This window comes from Ambystoma mexicanum, chromosome 4p (assembly GCF_040938575.1).
Source record: "Ambystoma mexicanum isolate Mex_15411 chromosome 4p, UKY_AmexF1_1, whole genome shotgun sequence".
NCBI lineage: Eukaryota > Metazoa > Chordata > Amphibia > Caudata > Ambystomatidae > Ambystoma > Ambystoma mexicanum.
The window spans coordinates 129852508-129872759 of NC_090927.1; the positions used below are offsets into that span (position 1 = coordinate 129852508).

At 48.0% G+C, this 20252-nt stretch overlaps 1 protein-coding gene across 2 annotated transcripts in view; it reads right to left on the reverse strand.

Annotated features, from left to right (window-relative positions):
- DNMT3A (DNA methyltransferase 3 alpha) overlaps positions 1–20252 on the reverse strand; it is a 2439715-nt gene that overhangs the window by 1766291 nt on the left and 653172 nt on the right. For both annotated transcript variants that reach the window (XM_069605556.1, XM_069605557.1), the window contains exon 5: positions 2376–2422. In XM_069605556.1, coding sequence (XP_069461657.1) covers positions 2376–2422 — 47 coding nt within the window. The remainder of the gene's footprint in view (positions 1–2375; positions 2423–20252) is intronic.

The following is a 20252-nucleotide window of genomic DNA, read 5'->3' on the forward strand; positions in this document are numbered from 1 at the left end:
GGGAGATTATCTGGTTGTTTGCCCTTCCTTTCGTGGTATCCACGAAATCCACCAAAGCTCTTGTTTTTTAAAAATCTAAACAGCCTTACGTGGATGCTTGAAAAGGCTTCAGAGGAGGTTTGGTGAGCACTGTGAGAGACGTTGCAGTTAGGGATGAAGTCTTCTTCTTAATCAAGTCATCTGTGAAGGAATGAAATAAGCTAATGCCCTTGAAGGGAAGGTCTAGGATTTTTTCTTGAAACTCTTTGTGGAAGTGTGGATCTCTGGCCCACGCCGTTCAGTTCAGATCTACTCCAATACTGATTGCTCTAGTCGGTATCAATGGAATGAGCCGCAGATTACCTCATGTCTTGAGAAATCAATTTTGCTTTCGCTAACCAGACTTGAATGCTGCTATTATTTCTTGAGGAAGGCATTTCTGGAAATCAGCAATTTCCAACCATAACCTATGGTGGGGGCTGACAGGAGCGCATTCAAGTTTGCTGGTCTCAAATGAAGGGAGGCATTAGCATAAGAGTTTTTGCCATATGTGTCTAGGAGCTTATCTCTAGAAAGAGGATTAGAGCTCTGAAAGCCAAAGGATGCATGCTGCTGTGTTTTTGCAAACATTGAAGAAGAGGCACCCACTGCAACAGGCTGGGTGTTTCTGAAAAAAGCTCTCTGTATCTAGCCCTTTTTTTTGTTAACAGAGGGCACCAAATGTGGAGTCTTCGAAAGATTTTTGGCATCAGTTTAGTTAATCCATTTATAAAGGAATTCCAGTTTTGTCCGATTTGGTGATTAAAAGAACGCCTGACAAAACACTGTTCTCTCTATGATTTTTAGCAGAGGGAAACCCAGGACGCCTTGAACCCCAACTATCCTGTTGTGGAAAAGCTCTCACAGACCAGGAGATTTCCTCTTCACTCTCATTGTCATAATCGATGTTGGTGGCCACATGTGTATGCGCAGGGGAACACTTAGCCGAGTCAGCAACATGTGATGGAGCACCCCTCTTCTGGAGTAGGTCTGCGTTGAGAAATAACCTTTATTTGATTTTTAAATACACCTTCATAGGGTCTGAGTGCATGAGTGCATGATTCTTTGAAACATTGTTTAAGAGTCTATCCTCAGATGAATCAGAAGATGTAGAAGTTATTGGTGTCCAAGTGGCTGTAGAAGCAGGTGCCGGGTACCAAGTTGGATGTCTGACTGGGAGGAGAAGCCCCAAACCTGAGGGAGGACGATGGCACAAGTAGTCAACCAATTAGTCATTGGAGACCACTGAACCACCCAAATTCGCTCTAATTTACTGTTGGAGGGAGCAGACTTTGATGAGTTAACAAGGTCACCAAATGAACAGAATCTGGTGAAGATGCCTCAGAAATATCCTCTGCAGCTCGAGATACTGATGCTGAAGGAGGATTTCGTTTTCAGAGCTCCTATATAGAACGAAGACGGTTGTTCCTGTAACTGCGTCACCACACCAGGTCATGAAAGTGACTCACAAGTCTTAATGTCTGAAGAATCTGCAATCTGAGGCAATCGCTGCAATCTCTGTAGTGTGTACGTCTTTGTCAAAGCATCCTGGGAAAAAGGGCAAAGCAAGAGAAACAGGCTACCCCACCAAAGGTTGGGGCCTAGACACTAAGCAACGCAAGTGGGTATCCACTACTGAAAAATGCCTGCGGCACGAGGCGCAGGTGCCAAAACTGGTAATGTCCGTCATAAAACTTAACGGAAGGCGAATTAATTGGAAAAAATGTAAAGGGAAAACAAGTGCACAGATAATAATAACACGTGTGCCGTGAAAGCGTCCAGTCCCGTCAGTTTAGAAAAAAGGACCGACTGGTGTTTCCAGTAGGAAAAGTCAGTGGGGCTAGCCATGCCCACGCTCTACAGCCTACTGTGCAACCTAAATTAAGTAAAGGGGAAATTTTACTTTTGTGCTGTGCATAAGTGTTCCGATCCAGTCCCCATAGGATGGACTCGCAGAAGTAAGGCGCAAAGGGGACGGGACGTAAGAGTATAAAACCTTTTCACTGATACCGCACATCCCAAATACTTATCATTTGTATGTGGAAGTGGAAAAGGTGCTTGGAAATATCTGCTATGCAATTAACTTCACAGCCAAAGTGATGTGTTCTCGCTTCTCCCCTCTTACTGTACTCATGTTGTATCTTAGAAAGTAGAGGATAAGGGATGCCGCTTTCTTCTTTTTCCCAGAATAGAAGAAAACAGTCTAAGAGGGACAAGGCATTTAAGCGAGCATGTATGAATTGAAAACTTTGAATCTAACTGGTCTACGAGTCATGCGGAAAAACCACCAAAGAAAAGCAACATAAAGAAACTGAAAAACAAGAAGGGCCATGGGAAGACCCCCATTAGATACTTGCCTCTACATCTGAAGAATCACAGTTATTTTCTTCCTTCGCGTCTTTGCCTGGGAACAAACAGAGAATAAACATCAGAAAGTGAAAGCAAGCTAAATAAGGCAAACCAAGGGTACACTATTAGAGGTTGCCCACTGCCAAAGTGGAACCATTTACAAAGTTATGAGAATGAAAAACATGTTCCCTGGAATAGGACACCGCTAAAGAGAAAAACACCTAAAACGTGTGTCAGTGTCAACTTCGGTTCAGACTTCAAAATGCTTCATAAGATTCTTAGCCGAAAGTCATTGCACTTTCACTTTAAGTTCTCAAAAAATACAATTGCAAATTGTAACCATGGATGTATGCATCAAAGGAGACTATAATAATTTGCTCTATATCCCAACACCGTTCCTCCATAGCTATATGAGGTTCCCACACTTAAGATGGACCTCAGCCTAGTCAAGTCAAAAGAATTCGTAAAAATTCTTCACCAAACAGAGTTTCAGCTTGAGAGAAGACACCCATACAGTAGTTATTACTAAACTCTGATGGCGAAGTCCAACTGGCAGATTTAGAAATGTTGTCTTGGGAAAATGCCACTATTGTAGAACCAATAAATATGTCATGCACTATTTTGATCTAAAAGGTTAATATATCTTTTGTCAGGATAAGATGGGAATAAACCCTTAGGGGGTAAAGGGGCTCTATCGACAAAGGTAGATAGTCTTTCTAAGGAAAGAATTTAAGCTAACAGCGTTAGAATGAGATGAATCAAAGTGTCAGACCTAGAGATACTGATCTCCAGAGGAATCTCCAGTTCATTGGCCATTCTGGTGCATAGCGCCTAGCACACACCCTGGCCACAGTGCATGAACAGGAAGGTGCTTGGTTAAAGCATGTATGTCCTGGGTGCATTAAACAAGAAATCAAAGGATAGCTGTGGAAAAGAGGTCAGGATAGTGGGCCTAACTAGGACTAATCGGCCCCAGTATTCTCCAACTAAAGAGCCTTAATATTGTCAACAAAGATTTAGTGCCTGGCTCGTTTGTTTTTCAATCTTAGTCCTGAGGATACAGCTCTAAACTCCCTACTCAATATTAGTACCTTTCAACACATTCCTCCCATCAACTACTACTTCCCCTTTGCTTTAGTGTAATTGTCAGGAATAGGCACTGCTCCACGCTAGGCAGGTGCTGACAGCAAAAACACTGAGGGTCCCCTGGTGCCTGGGGTAGAAATCGGGTGCGTATCGGGATATACAGTTTCCAACATTCCCGGCGCACACTAGGTGATCACGCTCTCAGACGTTCGTTCGATCAATCCAGTATGGAGGATAGCGAGTGGAGCACCAAGGCAGAAATAATCTTCCTGCATTGCGGCAGTCCAGCGCCCCTCAAACAGGAATGTCCCTGTGTGGGTGGTGTTTTGTTGTGGCTTCATGTTCTGGCTTCTTATATCCCTGGCATTGACTTACCCAACCTTGCAAACTGAATTACCTGGAGTGTTACGCAGTGGTCGAAGAGAGTGGGAACTGTCGGAAGCGGTGTGCCACTAGATTTATATTTTACGGTCAAGAGTTCTGCTACTTTATGCAACCCTTTTCAACATTCCGCAACTGTTCTTTGTGAAGTTAAAGCACACTGCCCCACTTTACCACCCCATGTCAGTTACAGATAAACTGGCATCTGTTTCAACTCAATTAGCTGTCAATCATCCTAGCTGCAACCCTTAAAAAACGTGCTGCGCGGTACTCCCTTCCAGCCTACTATGTCCCCCGCAAGGGGCCACAGTTCCACTACTTTTGTTTGTACACTTCTAACACTGGTGTTACAGTGCTTTTTGGTCTGCTTTTCTGGATCTCAAGCGGCTTGTGTGATTGGATTATCCCCATCTGCTCTGGTTGCTCTTGGTGCTCCTTGAAATAACGACTTGGCTTGAATTTCTGGGACTTTTGACAGTCAATTCCCATGCTTACACACAGTCTAGATTGAACCTCAGATTTGAACTTGGCTTTAGTTCTTTGGATTACTCCCTTGGATTTGTATGGCATTTCTTTATTCTCCTGCATCCCCTTAATTGCCGTCCTCGTGCCACCTGAGTTAAGTCCCTCCAAACTATTTTTGTTTTGGGCTTTGGGCGGCTTTTAGCAGATAGTGCTCGCACTGAGACTGGGCGGGGGAGGGGTTTGATCTCTACACTCCACCAAAAAACAGATGAATTGTGTGTGGCACATAGGTTTCCCATCAGCGATCAACATCTCTTTTATTTTATCTATTTTGTACACGCCGTAGCCCACAGGCATCACAGCGCACATCAACACAGGACATTTAAGGAGCAAGGACTTGACATAGACTAGATCTTGGGGTTACAACTCAAATAGGAGCATTATCCGCTGCTTACGAAAGGCCAGCCAATGTTTTTCCTGCTGTACATTTATGGAAGGGTGTTCCAGACATGGGCTGGAAAGGGCCACCCGTTACCACTCGCTCTTTTCGTTCTTGGGTTAAGTAAGCGTTGGGTGTAGCTCAAGCATAATGGTCTTGATGGTTCATATTGCTCCAGACTTTTTCTGAGTTAGGAAGGTGCACTGCCATAAATGCACTTGTGGGTCAAAGAGAACTTTTCAGCGTACTTTCGCAGCCACTAGCAGCCAGTGTAACTCTTTCCTGGCGCTCGAGATGTGCTCTCCTCGAGGTACCACAGAAAATCCTAACTGCCTCATTTTGAATCACTTGGAGCCTGTTTATGCAGTCTTTATTGGCACCGATCAGGAGGGCAGTACAAGAATGAAGTCTAGGCATGATAATGGCCCTAACTAGGGTTTCGTAATTCTTGGGTTACATACATGGTTTGATGTGTCTCAGCACCCTTAAGTGGTACTGGTAGTTTTTAACAACCCCTCCCACAAGTGCCTTTGCTCTGAGGGAGGCCTCTAAGTAGACATCAAGGGTCTTCACTGGCCTGCACCTCTCCCCAAAAACCCCATTGCCGCGCCCTCTCCCATGCACAATACAAAACCCCAAAACTGATGCACCTGCTGTTTAAGGGCACGTCCAGTGCAGTGCACTGAAAGTGCAAGCTTCAACTTCTTCTTACACTTTTATTTTAAAACGAAACCGTTCCAGAATGGTTTCTTTTTAAAATAAAAGTATAGGAAAGGTAAAACGTATTCAAAAGAAGTAGAGGAGCACCACTCCCGACCACTCCCACCCACTTCGACCACTGGATACAATGTCCTTCAATATTCAACCTTCCCTATTCAGGGTCTAATTTAGCCCTTGCATGCGTGGATCCGGAAATCACAAGCTCGGTTTTGGCACTGTTTAAAACACATCCAGTTTTTGGACATCCAGTTCTTAACCGACTCATACGTATAGGCTGGCCTATGTGAATCGGATAGCTCCACCAGGAGTTGAATATCATCTGTATAGTTTGTAAACTGTATCCTCATATCAGTCAGTTGGTCGCAGAGAGGCCTGATGTATATGTTAAATAGGGCTCGGGACAAACACGCACCCTGAAGGACCCCACAGTGTATTTGCTCTGATCCCGAGATGGCATCGCCCCAACACTCCTTGGACTTCCTGTTGCTCAAGAATGAACAGATCCCGACCGTAGCATCCCTTGACCAATTTCTTGTGGTTGCTAGTGTCTCTAACAGGCGTTTATGGTGTAGAAAGTCAAACGCTGCGGACATATCGAATATCGGCAGCTCCGACTTGCTTCTGTCCAGGGTGTCCAGCATGTGTGTTCAGAGGTATAATAGGGAGCTTTCCGTCCCGTGGTTAGCCCGAAAGCCTGATTGTCTAGGATGGAGGATGCCCACATTTTCTAGATGTTGCTGTAGCTGGGTGGTGGTGGCCGTCTCTTCCACCATCTTTAGTAGAAAGGGGGTGTTGGTGATATGTTGCAGATTACCAGGTTCCTTGGGATACAAGATTTTTTTTTTTTTTGTTAAAGGGGGGTTACTACGACCTCTTTGATGCAGTCGGGAACTGAGTTGTGGCTGAAAGAAACAATACATTGTACTAGAAAAGGAGTAAAAGCTTTTAAATTGGTCAAAATGAGATTGGACGGAAGAATATTGCCCAGGCAGGTGGTAGGGCACATGTTTTTTAGTGTTATTTACATCTCTGCCACAATAACTGGTTTAAAGTGGAACTTCGGTTCTTCTCGATCTTCCATCACTCGTATTTCTAGTTGTGTCTTTCTGCTTATGCTATTTGTTATTCTGCTACGAGCTAAGTTGACTGTCTAGGAATGCCCGCTGAACGTTAACACAGTCCTCGTCAGTAGGAATGAGGAGTTGTGGCTGCGAGATAGGTTTTTCAAAGGTTTCTTTGTATTGTTCTCTGCACTGTCGATTTGGTTGTTTTTGTTTCGTAGATTGTGTTTTCATAGCCATTTCCCAGTGATTTCCAAGCAGCCTTGTTTTTGTGGATTTCTTTTTTCACACACCTGCACTGCTGGTCTCTTCCCCCTTTTTAGGTCTGTGAGGGCTGTGGTAAACCATTTCTGGTGACACACTCCATTTCTTATAGCCTTTGATTTTACGGGAGCAACTTTGTCCAGAATAGTGTTCAAGTGTGTGCTGTAGAATTTTACCAGCACCCCAGGTGCATCTAGGTCTGTGATGGAGTTAATGATGTGTGTGAGCCAGCTGCTTAAGTCCTCAGGTTTGATTTTACTAAAGTTCCAACTAATCACTCTCTTTGGATTGTTTCTTTTATGAGCTGGTTTATCAGGTAGCTACAGGGAGCACTCTACAAATGAGTGGTCGTACCAGATACATGCTTCAGTGTCAACAGTCATAGTGATGTTTAGTTATGCAATCCAATCAAGGACATTTGATTTTGAACGAGTGAGTTTGGTATTGTGATAACAATGTTTCTGAGGTGATGCTCCAAGTGGTGCCTCCTTATCAGTTGTGTCTCTGAGCCAACAATTAAGGTCCCCTGGTAAAATAGGGAAGCAATTCGGGTTGGCCAAGAGATGGACCAGTTCCTCATTGAAGTCAGGCATGTCGTCCAGTAGGCAGTATATCAGTATGATATTTAAGCAATTGCTGTCGTTGGGGGTAACCTTTAAGTGAATAATTTCACATCCTGCACAGTCCATAAAGGATTCAAAGAAGTGAAATACATTTTTGGCCAAAATGGCTACTCCTCCCCCGTTTCCATGGTCACGGTTCTTACAAAAAAAGTTGTAAACCAATGGTGTAACAAGATCTACCTTGCGTCCACATGAATCGTCTGTTAAGCACAAAACATCAATATCATTCTCCACGAGCTCCTCTAGTGGCACTGGGCGCGGCGGGTCTAGGCCGGGCCTGGAGGAGCAGCCACCTTTCTGGCAGAGCGGCACGGGCGGTCCCGCTGTCACTGCACACCTTCAGTATCCCTGGTGGAGCCCCGTCCGCGTCTCGTCTTGCCCCCGGCTCGACGCGGCTGTGGCCCTGTGTGGCTCCCCGTTCCGGGGCATTTCTGTTGTTGGGGCGGGGGTGGGCGGCCTGGGATTGCAGCACCTGGGGGCTCCTGCTGCGGTCTCTGTGGGTCTGTCCCCTCTCCCTATTCTTTCTTTTTTGCATGCCGCCTGGTGGAGGGGCATTGTGTGTAGGGCTCCATACGCTGCTGGCCTACAGACTGCAAGGTTTGGACCTGTGATTTGCAATTTGAACGGCCTGCTTTCTGTTACCAATAGCCCCGCTCCTCCTCTTCCTCTCCCCTTTTCTTTTTCCCTTCCCTATTGACGACGGGTGGACGGTGTATTGGATCGCCGGACTGCAACGTGTGGGCCATAATAATGCATTTTTCCTTGTGCTCCAGCACCCCTCCAGTTTGGTCCTGGGGACTCCATGTTGGTGATTGGCGGTTGTGAACGTTGAGTGAGGGTTGCTCACGTGCCTCCAATTAATCTTTATCAAGAAGCTGCTGATCCTGGTGCAGTCTCTTTGGTGGCACACTGGTGGGATATTTAATCGGCGGCTGCCTACCCCTCTGCTCTCCCGTCCAGCCTGGTGTGTGCCCTCTCAAGGGGGGTGTGTTGGATTGTCCGGCTTAGTTGCTAATTATTGCCCTTCTTCTGGATGCTGCGTGGGGCATTGTTTTATCCTGCGTGTCAGCCTGTGCACGGACTGGAACTACCCTTGGTGCCCGGAATGGGCAACCAGGAGAAACAGGCTAGAATGGACCAATATGCTAGGTCTGACTCCTCACAGCAGGAGACTGCTGCGGGCTCTTCTCAATTTGACCTTATGGCCCTTAATCAGACTACGTTAGCGCTTAAGGGCAGCACAGACAGCCTAGGTGCAAAAAGGTGGACGTTTCCGCTGTACAGATTGAAAAGTTGTGTGGGAGGATGTCCGAGGCGGATCGGTGAGAGGGAGGATAGGGTCACTGTGCTTCAACGGGAGGTGGCGTCTCTCCAGCAAACGGTGAAAAAAGTGGTGGCCAAGAATGACGATTTGGAGGGCCGGTCCAGAAAGAATAATATCAGGATCACAGGGGTCGCCGAATCTACCCCCATCGATAACATGGAGGAATTTGTGGAGAAACTGCTCTGTGAGGTCCTTGACAACCCCCCTGTTACAGGCATGTTCATGGTGGAGCGAGCCCACCGCTCCTTGGCGGTGAGCCCCCCCCCCCCCAGGGGCACCGGAGAGACCCATCATAGCCCGTATATTCAACTACCGGGACTGGGATATCTTGCTCCGTGTTGCCAGGGAGAAAAAGTCCCTCCGGTGGGGGTCTGCTACGATTAGACTTTTTCTGGATTTTAGTCAACAAGTGCAGGACACGAGGAAGCCCTTCTTGGTGGTGAAAAATACTTTGCACAAGAAGGATATCTGCTATTCTATGATGTATCCCGCAAAGCTAAGAGTTGTCTATCAGGGGAAGACATTATTCTTTACAACTGCAGAGTCGGTGGAGTGATTTGCCTTGGAACTCCCACGTGGGGGGTCCTCCCCTTGACAGTCATCCTGACCAGTTGCCTGCTGATGATGTCCTTTGCGCGCCTGCGCCCCGCTAGCGGGGCCCCTGGTAAACCTTGGGGCCTTTCTGTGCAATTCTTGGTCCGTTATGTATTGAGTTATTTCCAATGTGGTTGTTTAATATGGTAAAAGAGCCTTTGCTTCTAGGAGGTTCAGTGGCCGCCGGCGCCCACCATGTCCTGCGGCACCTAAGTTTTGTGAGGTTGTATTTTACTTGGTAGGAGGTTTGGGGGTGGGGCTTACTGGCCGGTAGGTTAGGGTTTCCGGCGTGGGTGGGGGGTGGAATGGGTTTTGCTCGGGTTTTTCAATTGTTCCGGTGCATGTTTGCTGGTTCCCAGGTTAAGGGGGACAGGGGGTGGGCTTTTCCTTCCGAGCCATGTATGCCTTTGTTTGCGTCAAGTTTTTCAAAATGTCTGCAGTCCTTTATTGGGAGTTCCCCTTTTTGTCACAGGCATTTGTTTTTTGACTTGCATAAACAGTGACCACCTCACTGGGTACTCGCACGCCGGCCAATTCTGAGATGGTTCTACTTATATGGAATATTCGGGGTTTCAACAATGCTAAAAAGACGCGCCTCATTTCTAACTTTGTCTGAAATCATCATGTTAATGTCCTATGCATACAGGGGACTCATATAGGCAGGGATCACAATCCCCCGGCCTTCGTCTGGGTGGGGTGTACATAGATATGGCTCTTCCTACTCGTCCCATTCCCGGGGTGTGGCAATATACATTCACCAAACTTTGGAATTCAACCTGCACAAGCAGGTTTTGGACGACGAGGGTCGGTTTATTCTTGTGCTGGAGAGATTGCGAGCTGGCCTGTTATATTCGTAAGTATGTATGGCCCTAATTATGACCTCCCCAAGTTTTTCCTGTCTTGCTCGGAACACCTCCGGACATTCCCGGGGTCTGATGTGGTTTGGGTGGGAGATTTTAATTTAGCCCTTCGGCCTCGCTAGACAGATCAACACCAGCTCCTAGACCACTTACCCGGGCTGCTCAAACATGGAATTCCATAGACTCAGATTACTCTCTGGTTGATATCTGGCGTTGGCATCATCCAAACGCCCAAGAATATACATTTTATTCGGGTGTACATGGGAGTTCCTCTAGAATTGACTATATTTTTCTGTCCACGAAGCTTTCTCGGGTGGCGGAGGGTGCACTGATTCTTCCTCGCACTCTGTCGGACCACTCCCCGGTACTGGTGAGGCTTAGAGGTCTCCCTTTCCCCCCTAGACAACTTCGTTGGAGGTTTAGAGCCCAGGCTCTGGAAGATGCGGCGTTTCGGGAAGACCTGCGCCAGTCCATTGCAGAATTTTTTCAGTTAAATAAGGGTTCCGTCTCTAGCCCCAGTGTCCTGTGGGAGACTTAAGGTCTACTTGTGGGGTTGGTGTATATCACAGGAGGGAGGGGTTCTGAAAGACATTCGCCGGGCGATTGCCCGGGTGGAAGGGGAAATTAAAAATCTGGAGCTCCTAAGGGTGTCCGACTCTCCCACGCTTCATGCTGACCTTTTCGGCAAAGAAACGAGAAATGTGTTCATTAATGGATAGCGAGGAGAGGTTCCTGGGTGACCCAGTGTTGGCGGCGAGATTTGTGGAGGGTGATCCCCCGAGTAGGACCCTTGCCTGGGCCATAAGGCAGGAGAACCGTTTGGAACCTATACTGAAAGTGGAGTCCCCCACAGGAGAGCCTGTCAAGAGACGTGGTGGGGATAAACTGGGTATTTCACCAGTTCTACGGGGAGCTGTATTCCGCTTGTGGGGGAGCTTGTCATGATGTCATTGCGCAGTATCTTGATAGGGTAGCCCTGGGCTGGCTTGATTCAGAGGTCGGGGCGCTTCTTAATGTTCCCCCCACTGTGGATGAACTTCGTGGCATAATTCGGTCGCTCCCGAATGACAAGGCCCCTGGTACGGATGGGATTACGGCCGAGTTGTATAAAGCTTTCCCAGATTTACTCATTCCTCATTTAAGTACCACCTTTGAGAAGGCTGCCTCCTCCGGGGTACTGCTGGATTCCACTAGGACGGCCTTGATCACGGTACTGCTTAAGCTTAACAAGGACCCTAGGAAGTGTTCATCTCATCGCCCCTGGTCTTTGATAAATACGGATAATAAAATCGACGCGAAGCCACTTGCGGACCGGCTCCTTCCTCATATGTCCGCTCCGATTCTTCCGGACCAAGCAGGATTTATTCCTGGCCGGTCGACACAAAATAATTTGCGTAGGCTGTTTACATTAATTCATAACGTGAACCCGGACGTCCCCATCGCCGCGGTGGCTTTCGACGCGGAGAAGGCGTTTGATTCGGTGGAGTGGCCTTTTCTGTTCGAAGTCCTTCGGCGTTCGGGCATGGGTAACGCATTTCTTCACTGGACCAAATTGCTGTATTCAGCCCCTGCGCTCTGGTATACACAAACAGAGTTCAGTCCTCTCCTATTTACCCTAACCGGGGGACTAGGCAGGGCTGTCCCTTCTCCCCTCTCTTGTTTGCTCTGGCTATTGAGCCGGTGGCCTGTGCCCTGAGAGAGTTCCACTCCCATCGTGGTGCGACTATCCGTTCTCATGTTTCCATTATCTCCCTCTATGGGGATGACATGCTGTTATATGTAAAATACCCTTGGCTTAATTTACCACCGGTGATGGAGGAGATATCTGCTTTCGGGGCTATTTCTGGCCTACAAATAAACCAGTGGTCGAAGTGTACGAAAAGAAGTAGTGGAACTATGTTTCCTACTGGCCTGCACCGCTCCCCACAGACCCCATCGCTGCGCCCCCTCCCATGCACAATAAAACCCCCCAAAAACATGTGCCTGCTCTCTAAGGAAACGTCCTGTGCAGTGCACTGAAAGTGCAAGTTTCAACTTCTTCCTACACTTTTATTTTAAAACGAAACCATTCCGGAACGGTTTCTTTTTAAAATAAAAGTAGAGGAGCACTGCTCCCGACCGCTCCCGCCCACTTCGACCACTGAAATAAACTGGTCTAAATCCAAAGTTCTTCCAATCACTCCTGGGGTCTCCGCTCAGGATGTCGGTGTATCCTTTGCATGGTGTCCACGGGGAATTCGTTACTTAGGCATAAAAGTGTCCACCTCTCCTACTAGATTATTCGACGAAAACTACATCACTGCCGTACAAGTTTTGGAGCACAAGGTAGATGTGTAGATAAGACGTCCCTTGTCTCAAGCAGCCCGCATCTCCGTCTAAAATGGTTATCTTGACGAAATTATAATGTTTTTAATAACATCCCAATATGGCCCCCTACTTCCTTTTGGAAACATATAAGTGCTCTAATGTCCAAACTGATCTGGGCAGGGAAACGTTCTTGCATATCTTTATCCACGCTATGCTGCACGTATGCCCGGGGGGGGGGGCTCGAGGTCCCTAATCTTTTCCTTTATTATCTTATTGCTCAGATCCAATACTCAACTTGTGGTGGTCTTCCTCGGATGGTTGTCCTCACTCCCACCTCGAGAGGGCCATCGCGCAGACCAACGACTTGCGGGGCTTTCTTTGGGCTGTCCGGGAGCGTCATGTAAAGGCGGAGGTCCAACCCCTCGAGATTACGTTGAGGGCCTGGGATCAATTGGCAAAGTGGGCGGGTCTGGGTCCGTGGTATTCCCCGCTGCTGGCTATTTACAGGGTCCGTGGGATCCCCCTCACAATCGAACATATATTTATTCAGCATTTCCAGACCTTGGGTATCTCCACGTTGGGGGATGTTGCACTGCATCGTATATTCAGAACTTGGGAGGAACTTAAGTCCCGGGGCGACTGGTCTCCGCTCACTATGCTGTTGTACTTTCGTCTTCGCGAGGTGTTGAGGTCGAGATGGCCGGATTTCCCCTTGGCGTCAGTCGTCTCCCCAATTTTGGAGTATGCTACAAACTCTGCGTCCTCTAGAAGGGCGTTTTCATCTCTGTATGGTATGGCTAGATTGTTAGTGTCCCCCTCATCATCCCAATATAGGGCTAAATGGGAAGGCTGCTTAACACGATCTCTAACGGAGACACAATGGGGTGTTGTTCCGGGTCAGTCCAAATTAATCTCCATTAATTGCAGATATCGCCTAATTCATTATAAGTTTCTATATCAGCTGTACCACTCTCCCTGGTCTTTGCACAAAATATTCCCACTGAGGTCTTCGAACTGTAAAAGATGCCAGCAGTCTATGGCTTTGTCCTCTTATTCAACCCTTTTGGAGGGCCGTTGCAGACGCTTTGGGAAAGATGATTGCAGATCCGATCCCATTCACTCCTGAAACTTGGCTGCTGGCATTGGTGGTTCTTCGATCTAACAGCGATAAACGATTGATGAGCATGGCTTCCGTGGTCGCCAGGTTATTAGTGGCCCGTCCCTGGGGAGCGGCTGCGGCTCCTACCCTACACCACTGGGTGAACTCTGTCGTTATGTGAACGTAGAGAGTCGCAGTACAGCCAGTCACTTCCGCCCGGTGGCAGACCTAGGCACTATTGGGGGGGCCTTCAGGAGCTACCTAGCTGATGCACAGTGCAGCAGGCGGGCTTCACCTTCCCAGGGTGCTCCGGAAACCAGTCTGACAATGCTTTGAAAGTGCCTGGCCACTGAATTGGCCACCCCCTTCGCTCTGGTGTGAACTGGTCTAGTAGCCACCGCCTGTATTGTAACAATTAACTATATGTTCCTTTTTGTATTTGTTGGAATTTTAGCTGTGACTTGGACATGCTGATGCGCTATTTTGGTATTTATGTGGGGCTCGGATGGGGAAGGTGGGTGGGTCGGGGGGGAGGGGTGGGTTACGTCCTGGATACTGGGACACTGTTGTGTTTGTTATGTAATTTAATAAAAACAGTTTAAAAAAAAAAAGGGACCATTTGATGATTTGGATCTTTAAAGTGGGCATTGTAGTTTTAATAGTTGTGGGGCTATTGTTAGGATTTTCTACAATAGTGGATACTGTGGGCCTCATGACGAGTTCGGCGGTAATGCAGCGATTTTCCCGTCGAACTTAAATAGCGCTAACGCCAAGCCCCCCGGCTGATAATCCGCTAAATCACGAGTTTTCGTGCACATGCACCGGGACATGGCATTAGCGCAAATAGCGCGCAATGGGTAGAACCCTTTAAAAAAAACCTTAAATCCGGCGCACCGAGCACTACCGCCATATCCCGGAAATGAGGTGAGTGCGCGCTATGAGCGTGCGGGAAACGCGTCACAGCCGGAACGGGAAACAAAGCGGTGGCCATCTTGGAAATCACAATCCGTCGGATATCACAGCCCCTGGAAGCCATCCACCACATATAACACCAAAACATGTCACAGGAGTGCACTAGGGGCAAGACTGCCCTGGACAGGGTGAGAAAGCCCAAATTCAGCGACCAGGAGCTGGCTGTACTGGTGGAGGAGGCCGAGGCACATCATGAGGAGCTGCAGCCGCGCAAAACCAGTGGCCAGCACAGAGCACAGATTTGGCGCAACATCAGCCAAAGGGTCAATGCTGTGGGGCGCATGCCCCGGGATGGGGAGGATTGCTGCAAGCGCCTCAACGACCTGCTTGTGCGAGTCCGCGGCATCCTCTCACAGCACAGGAGTGCAAGCAGGGGCACTGGAGGAGGGCCACCACCACCCCCAGCCGAACTCACACCTTGGGAGGAGAAGATGAGTGCAAGGCATAAAACAAGCAGTGTCGCGGAGCAAATTGCTATGCAATTCTGTAGGTTTGCTAATTAAACTGGCACTTGTATAGCAAAGTTAGCTATTTAAGTCACCCTGTTCAATGAAAGCACAGCTCACCCTGCATTCCTCTCTTGCCTTCAGAGCTCTCTCCACCCACCCTTTCTCTGTTCACTGCAAGTTCAAAGGGGCTAATGGAGAGAGTGCAGCAGTAATCATCACCTTCACTCATGTGCCAAATGGCCTGTGTGGGAGTGCTACGCAGATTTAATTTTTCAAATAATTGCAAACCAGAAATAATCGGGATAATACGGTTATTAAGCTAACTGTATCCTGTCTGCCAAAGACAGTAGGTGTTCGTTTTTTTATTTTTTTACAAAAGGCTTTCTATTCCTTTTCTAAAAATGCAATAGGTTACATAGTGCATAATTACAGTATTGCTACTGTAAAACACTGCAGTCTCCATACTTTACAGTGAAGTGTATCTAAATCTCATTGTGAACTAGATTTAATTTTTTGGAGAAAGCTGCATCATATCGACGAGTGGACACTTGAAAACGTACATGACCACGCGCCCAAATGCTTTGATGGAAAACCTAATCCTGTGGCCTGCTGGTTACATACAGCTTGCAACTGGTGCTCAACCCATGAGCTGATACCATACTCCTTGACATTTTATCTTACCATGTTGGTTTATACCCGCTACCCTGAAAGTGAGATGGCCGCAAACTACAATATTCTGCCTAGTTTGCCAAGTTCTCTGCCTGCTACGCCATCCACTCTGCTTAGTCTTTTACATAATGAATACACAAAGCTAATTTGATATTTACTCAAAGTAGCGATCAATAGTTTCATCTAGTCTGTACATCTACAGACCTACTGCAAAACTGTACACTGTAGTGGGCCTCCAGAGCTCACTTTGCTCTATGATTATGATTGCATTATATATTTGCACCTGCAGTAGCGTGAGCTGGTCAAACTGTTTTCAGAGCCTTTTTATCATATCTATTTATTTGTGTTCCTTCATGCAGCTAACCTTTTTACACACAATCATCCAGGGCTCGCAAAGCAGTTTTGCCCACTCGCATTGTAGAGTAGATATTAAGAAGGGCCAGTACTACTTGCAAGGGATGTTGGAAACTTTTATTTAAACTTTACTTTGTTCGCAGTAAATGTCAAATACAGGTTTCACTGTGCATGGTTGGCCTCTGGGCGGCAGCAAACTAAAGTGGGTTTGTGGTGACGTGCACCATTTTACAGAAAGAATTTGCAAGGCCTGACTTATCTCACGAATGTCTTACTTCAGCGGTATACAAAACTGCTGTATTGTTGGTAATTTAGTATTTTGGGTACAAGTATATTCTGGTGGCATTAAAAACATTACTACAAAATTGCTAATAAAATGGGTTTGTTTGCTAATCAAGAAAAATTTTATTAGCAAACTCTGCTAATCAATTTTTGAAAACTAATTTATGCCTTGGATTACCCTGATTGACATTGGCACCATCGAGGGAATTGGTGGAGCGGAGGCAGGCACTGGCATCAATCCAACTGCAGGCGAGTCCCACTCCGAATGCATGCAACTGAAAGTACCACACATGCAGACCCTGAGTGAATTAATGTGAAGAAATGTGTGTGAGGAACTGCAGACACCCATAAGTGAGCCCTACATCCATTGAACCATAGTGCTGCCTAGATGATCCTGCACGTGCAGTGCATCAATGTTAGGGGCAGGGGATAGACATCCATAGCAATGGGACAGCTACGTAGAGTTTGAGTGTGCAGGAATACACCTCCAAGACCCTGAGCGCAGTGCACCCCAACCACGCATGCAATCTTGTCACACAAACATTCCCATGCAGTGTACCTCCATACTCACTCACACCAAGCACCACATGGCGACTGAACAAAATGCAAGTTGAATGCATGATTGATACTGTCTTCAATCCCACTTGTTAGCATGAACTGCATGACACTAATGTAGGTAGCCTTTAACTCAAACCACACACTATGTACCCCACAGGCACACGGCAAACCCAACGGGATGAAGATGATGGGGCGGAGGCCACACCATCACAGCGCCCAAGGCAGCGAGCCTCCACCAACCCCACCCCCCCACAAAGAGGCCGCACAGAAGGGAGCTGACGCAGGCCGCCCCCCACTTCACCACAACGCAGCCCTACCAGGGGGTATTGTGTGCTCGGTGTTCACTGGGGGGAGGGTGGTTTGTTGCACTGAGAATAAATCACGTTTCAAAAATAACAAAGCATGGACAGTAGTGATTGCGAAAAAGTGCTATTTAATGTTGAAGTGACATTTGTTCAATGTATCCATCACCTGTGTTAAAAAAATACATCAATCAATCCCTGTCTGGCCAACCTCCCCTCCCTCAGCCCAACCCTTTGTGCACGTGTAACACCTTCAGGCATGTCATCACCCTCAGGTGGCTGCACATGAGCATCAGGGGGCAGTGGCATATTTCTGCGACAGCAGATGTTGTGCAGCATTGCACATTTCAGTACAATTTTCCCAACTTTTTCTGGTGCATACATCAATGCCCCTTCCCGTGCGGTCGGGGCACCGGAAGCATGCCTTCAGCAGTCCAAATGCCCTCTCCACGCAGATCCGTGTACGAGCATGGGCATGGTTGCATGCCCGCTCTGCTGCCGTGTGTGGATGACGCACAGGGGTCATGAGCCACGTGTACTGGGGATATCCAGAATCACCTGCAGGGGAGAGAAAGCCGGTATGGGGACAAGGTAAGTTCAGTGCTCAGATAGTGCAGTGACAGTGCGCAGATACAGAGCTCAGTCATCAGTGTCATTTTGCCATACTTGTCATTGGGTCAACAACATTGTGGAGTGTGCTGTGCTACGAGCAGCATTGTATCAATGAGGTACTCTCAACTTGGTACGCCTCTGTTTCAGAATGTAACTGTACTCATTCACTTGTCACTGGGTAAGAGGGCCCTTCCATCTACTTCTGCATGAGAGAAGTGGCTGCCTCATGTGTCATTCCCATTCCCTTTGGCTGCAGTTGCATTTTCTGGTTGTCACTATTCTTTACTGTTCTCCATGCATTTCCTTGGCCATTCTGGGGACAGGGTTTGTGGGATGTACATTGCCATTACTCAGTCTGCTTATGTGTGGTGCATTTGTGGATGTGGCGACTTATGGGTTACATTTGCATGACTGTCGGGTGGGATGTCTGTACTGTGTCAGTGTTGGGAGCCATAGTGCTACTCACACAGGAGGCTTTATGGTGGTAGGCCTTCCATATGTCACTGTGCTGCCACATGTCTTTTACATCCGGAATTGGTGTGTTCTGCTGTGTTGGACATGTCCGAGGTTTCTCGTGCAAGGTGCTTGATTGGGAATGCTGCAGTAATGGTGCTGCCTATTAAAATTCATGGATTTCATTGTGTGTGACCAGTCCCATCAGTTGTGGATTAACATGCATTATGGTATACATTTCTACTCGCCCAGCAACCATGTGTTTTGCCCTCAGTGCCTTTCCATGTACACTGGCAGGGTACTGTTGCGCAGGACCATGGAGCCGTGGGTGGATCCTGGGTAGCGGGCACAGCAGTGGCTGAAGGTGAGGTCAGGCCCACATGTCATCTGCACATTAAGGGAATGGTACTGTTTCCGGTTTCTGTAGGCTGCCTCATGTGCCTGGGGTGGTACGAGTGCTACATGTGTGCAGTCCAGGGCTGCTATTACATTCGGGACTTGGGCAATGGCATGGAATTGACCCTTCAGCGGGTTCACCTGTGCCAGTGTGGCTGGCAATGCGATGTGCACATTCACATGATTCAACAGTGCATCCAGCACCTGTCCCAGCATGGCAATGAATGTGGACTGGGCCATTCCATGCATCATGGCAACGGTGTGTTGGTAGCTGCCAGTCCCAAGGAATTGTAGCACAGACACAAGCTTCACTAGCGGAGGTACTGCTGTGCTGATGGCTATGCGGCTGCTGATGTCAGCCTGGATTGTGTCCAGCAACTGGGTGATGGTTGCCCTGTCCAGCCGATATTCAGTCACCAACTGGCCATCAGTCAGGGCCCAGGGTGTTGGCCTGACCCTGGGGATGGCTGGCCGCCTTGCTGGTGCTGCTCTCCTCCTCCTTCTCCTCATCCCCACCACCCCCTGCGATCCCAGGGCCCTGGCCTGATTGGCTGGCCTCTGTAGCTCCAGGCGCAGCAGGTAGAAGTCCACATCAAAGCTCCCGGCAGCAAATGGCAGCATGTTATTGGGGAGGGTGTGTTGTGCATGGGTGGGTCCTTTGTAGGCCTCTGAATTGCATTGTTTCACCTGGGCCCTTATTGCTTATTTCTGTGGCCTGTGTTCTTTTACCTCCAGCTTTTTGCTGGGGGTATTTTCAGCGGATTATCCGCCGCTTTTCTGGCGCTAATTGCGCCTAAACCGGACTCGTGATTCCAAATGTTTTAGCGCAAATGGCTACTGGCGCTTTTACAGCCGCCGCTTGTACAGCCGGCTGTACTTGCGCCGGCTGTAATAGCGCTGCCGGTATTTGGACTCGTGATCCGATGGACCCTTAAAATCGGCGCTGATAGCGTTACCGCCGATTTTAAGGGTTACCGCCCAACTCGTGATGAGGCCCTGTGCCCTTAGTGACTATTTGTTGCACTAGAGATGCAGCGTCCAGAGTTTTGTTATTTGAATTCCCGGGAGTGTCTCTTGCAGGGGTATTTTACTTGGCTGTCCATGTTGATTTTCCTCTGGTGCACCAAGTACCTGTTTGGTATCTTTTTATCCATTAACAGCACTGCGATCTGAGCTCTTGCTGAATCCATTCTGCTTCCTGGAGGGGGCGGACTTCGTTACGGTCACGTGACGGATCACGTGATTCTTACCCAGCATTTATTGCTGGTCCAACTGCCCGAGCGGCGTGCTTTGTAATCTCTGAAGGACCGCTCTGCTGTGTGAACGCTTACTTTTGCCTTCAGCATTCTATCCATTAACAGCACTGCGAGCTGAGCTCTTGCTGAATCCATTCCGCTTCCTGGAGGGGGCGGACTTCCTTGCGGTCACGTGACGGATCACGTGATTCTTACCCAGCATTTATTGCCGGCCCAACTGCGGGCTATCTTTTCAGCCCAAGACCAGGATGCGGTAGTTGACCAACTGAATGCCATCCCGGAGGTTCAATGGGTAGACCATTATACTGAACTGTTTGGTAGAGGGGAAGAGGGTCTGGGACTTTGTACAACCAGGGAAG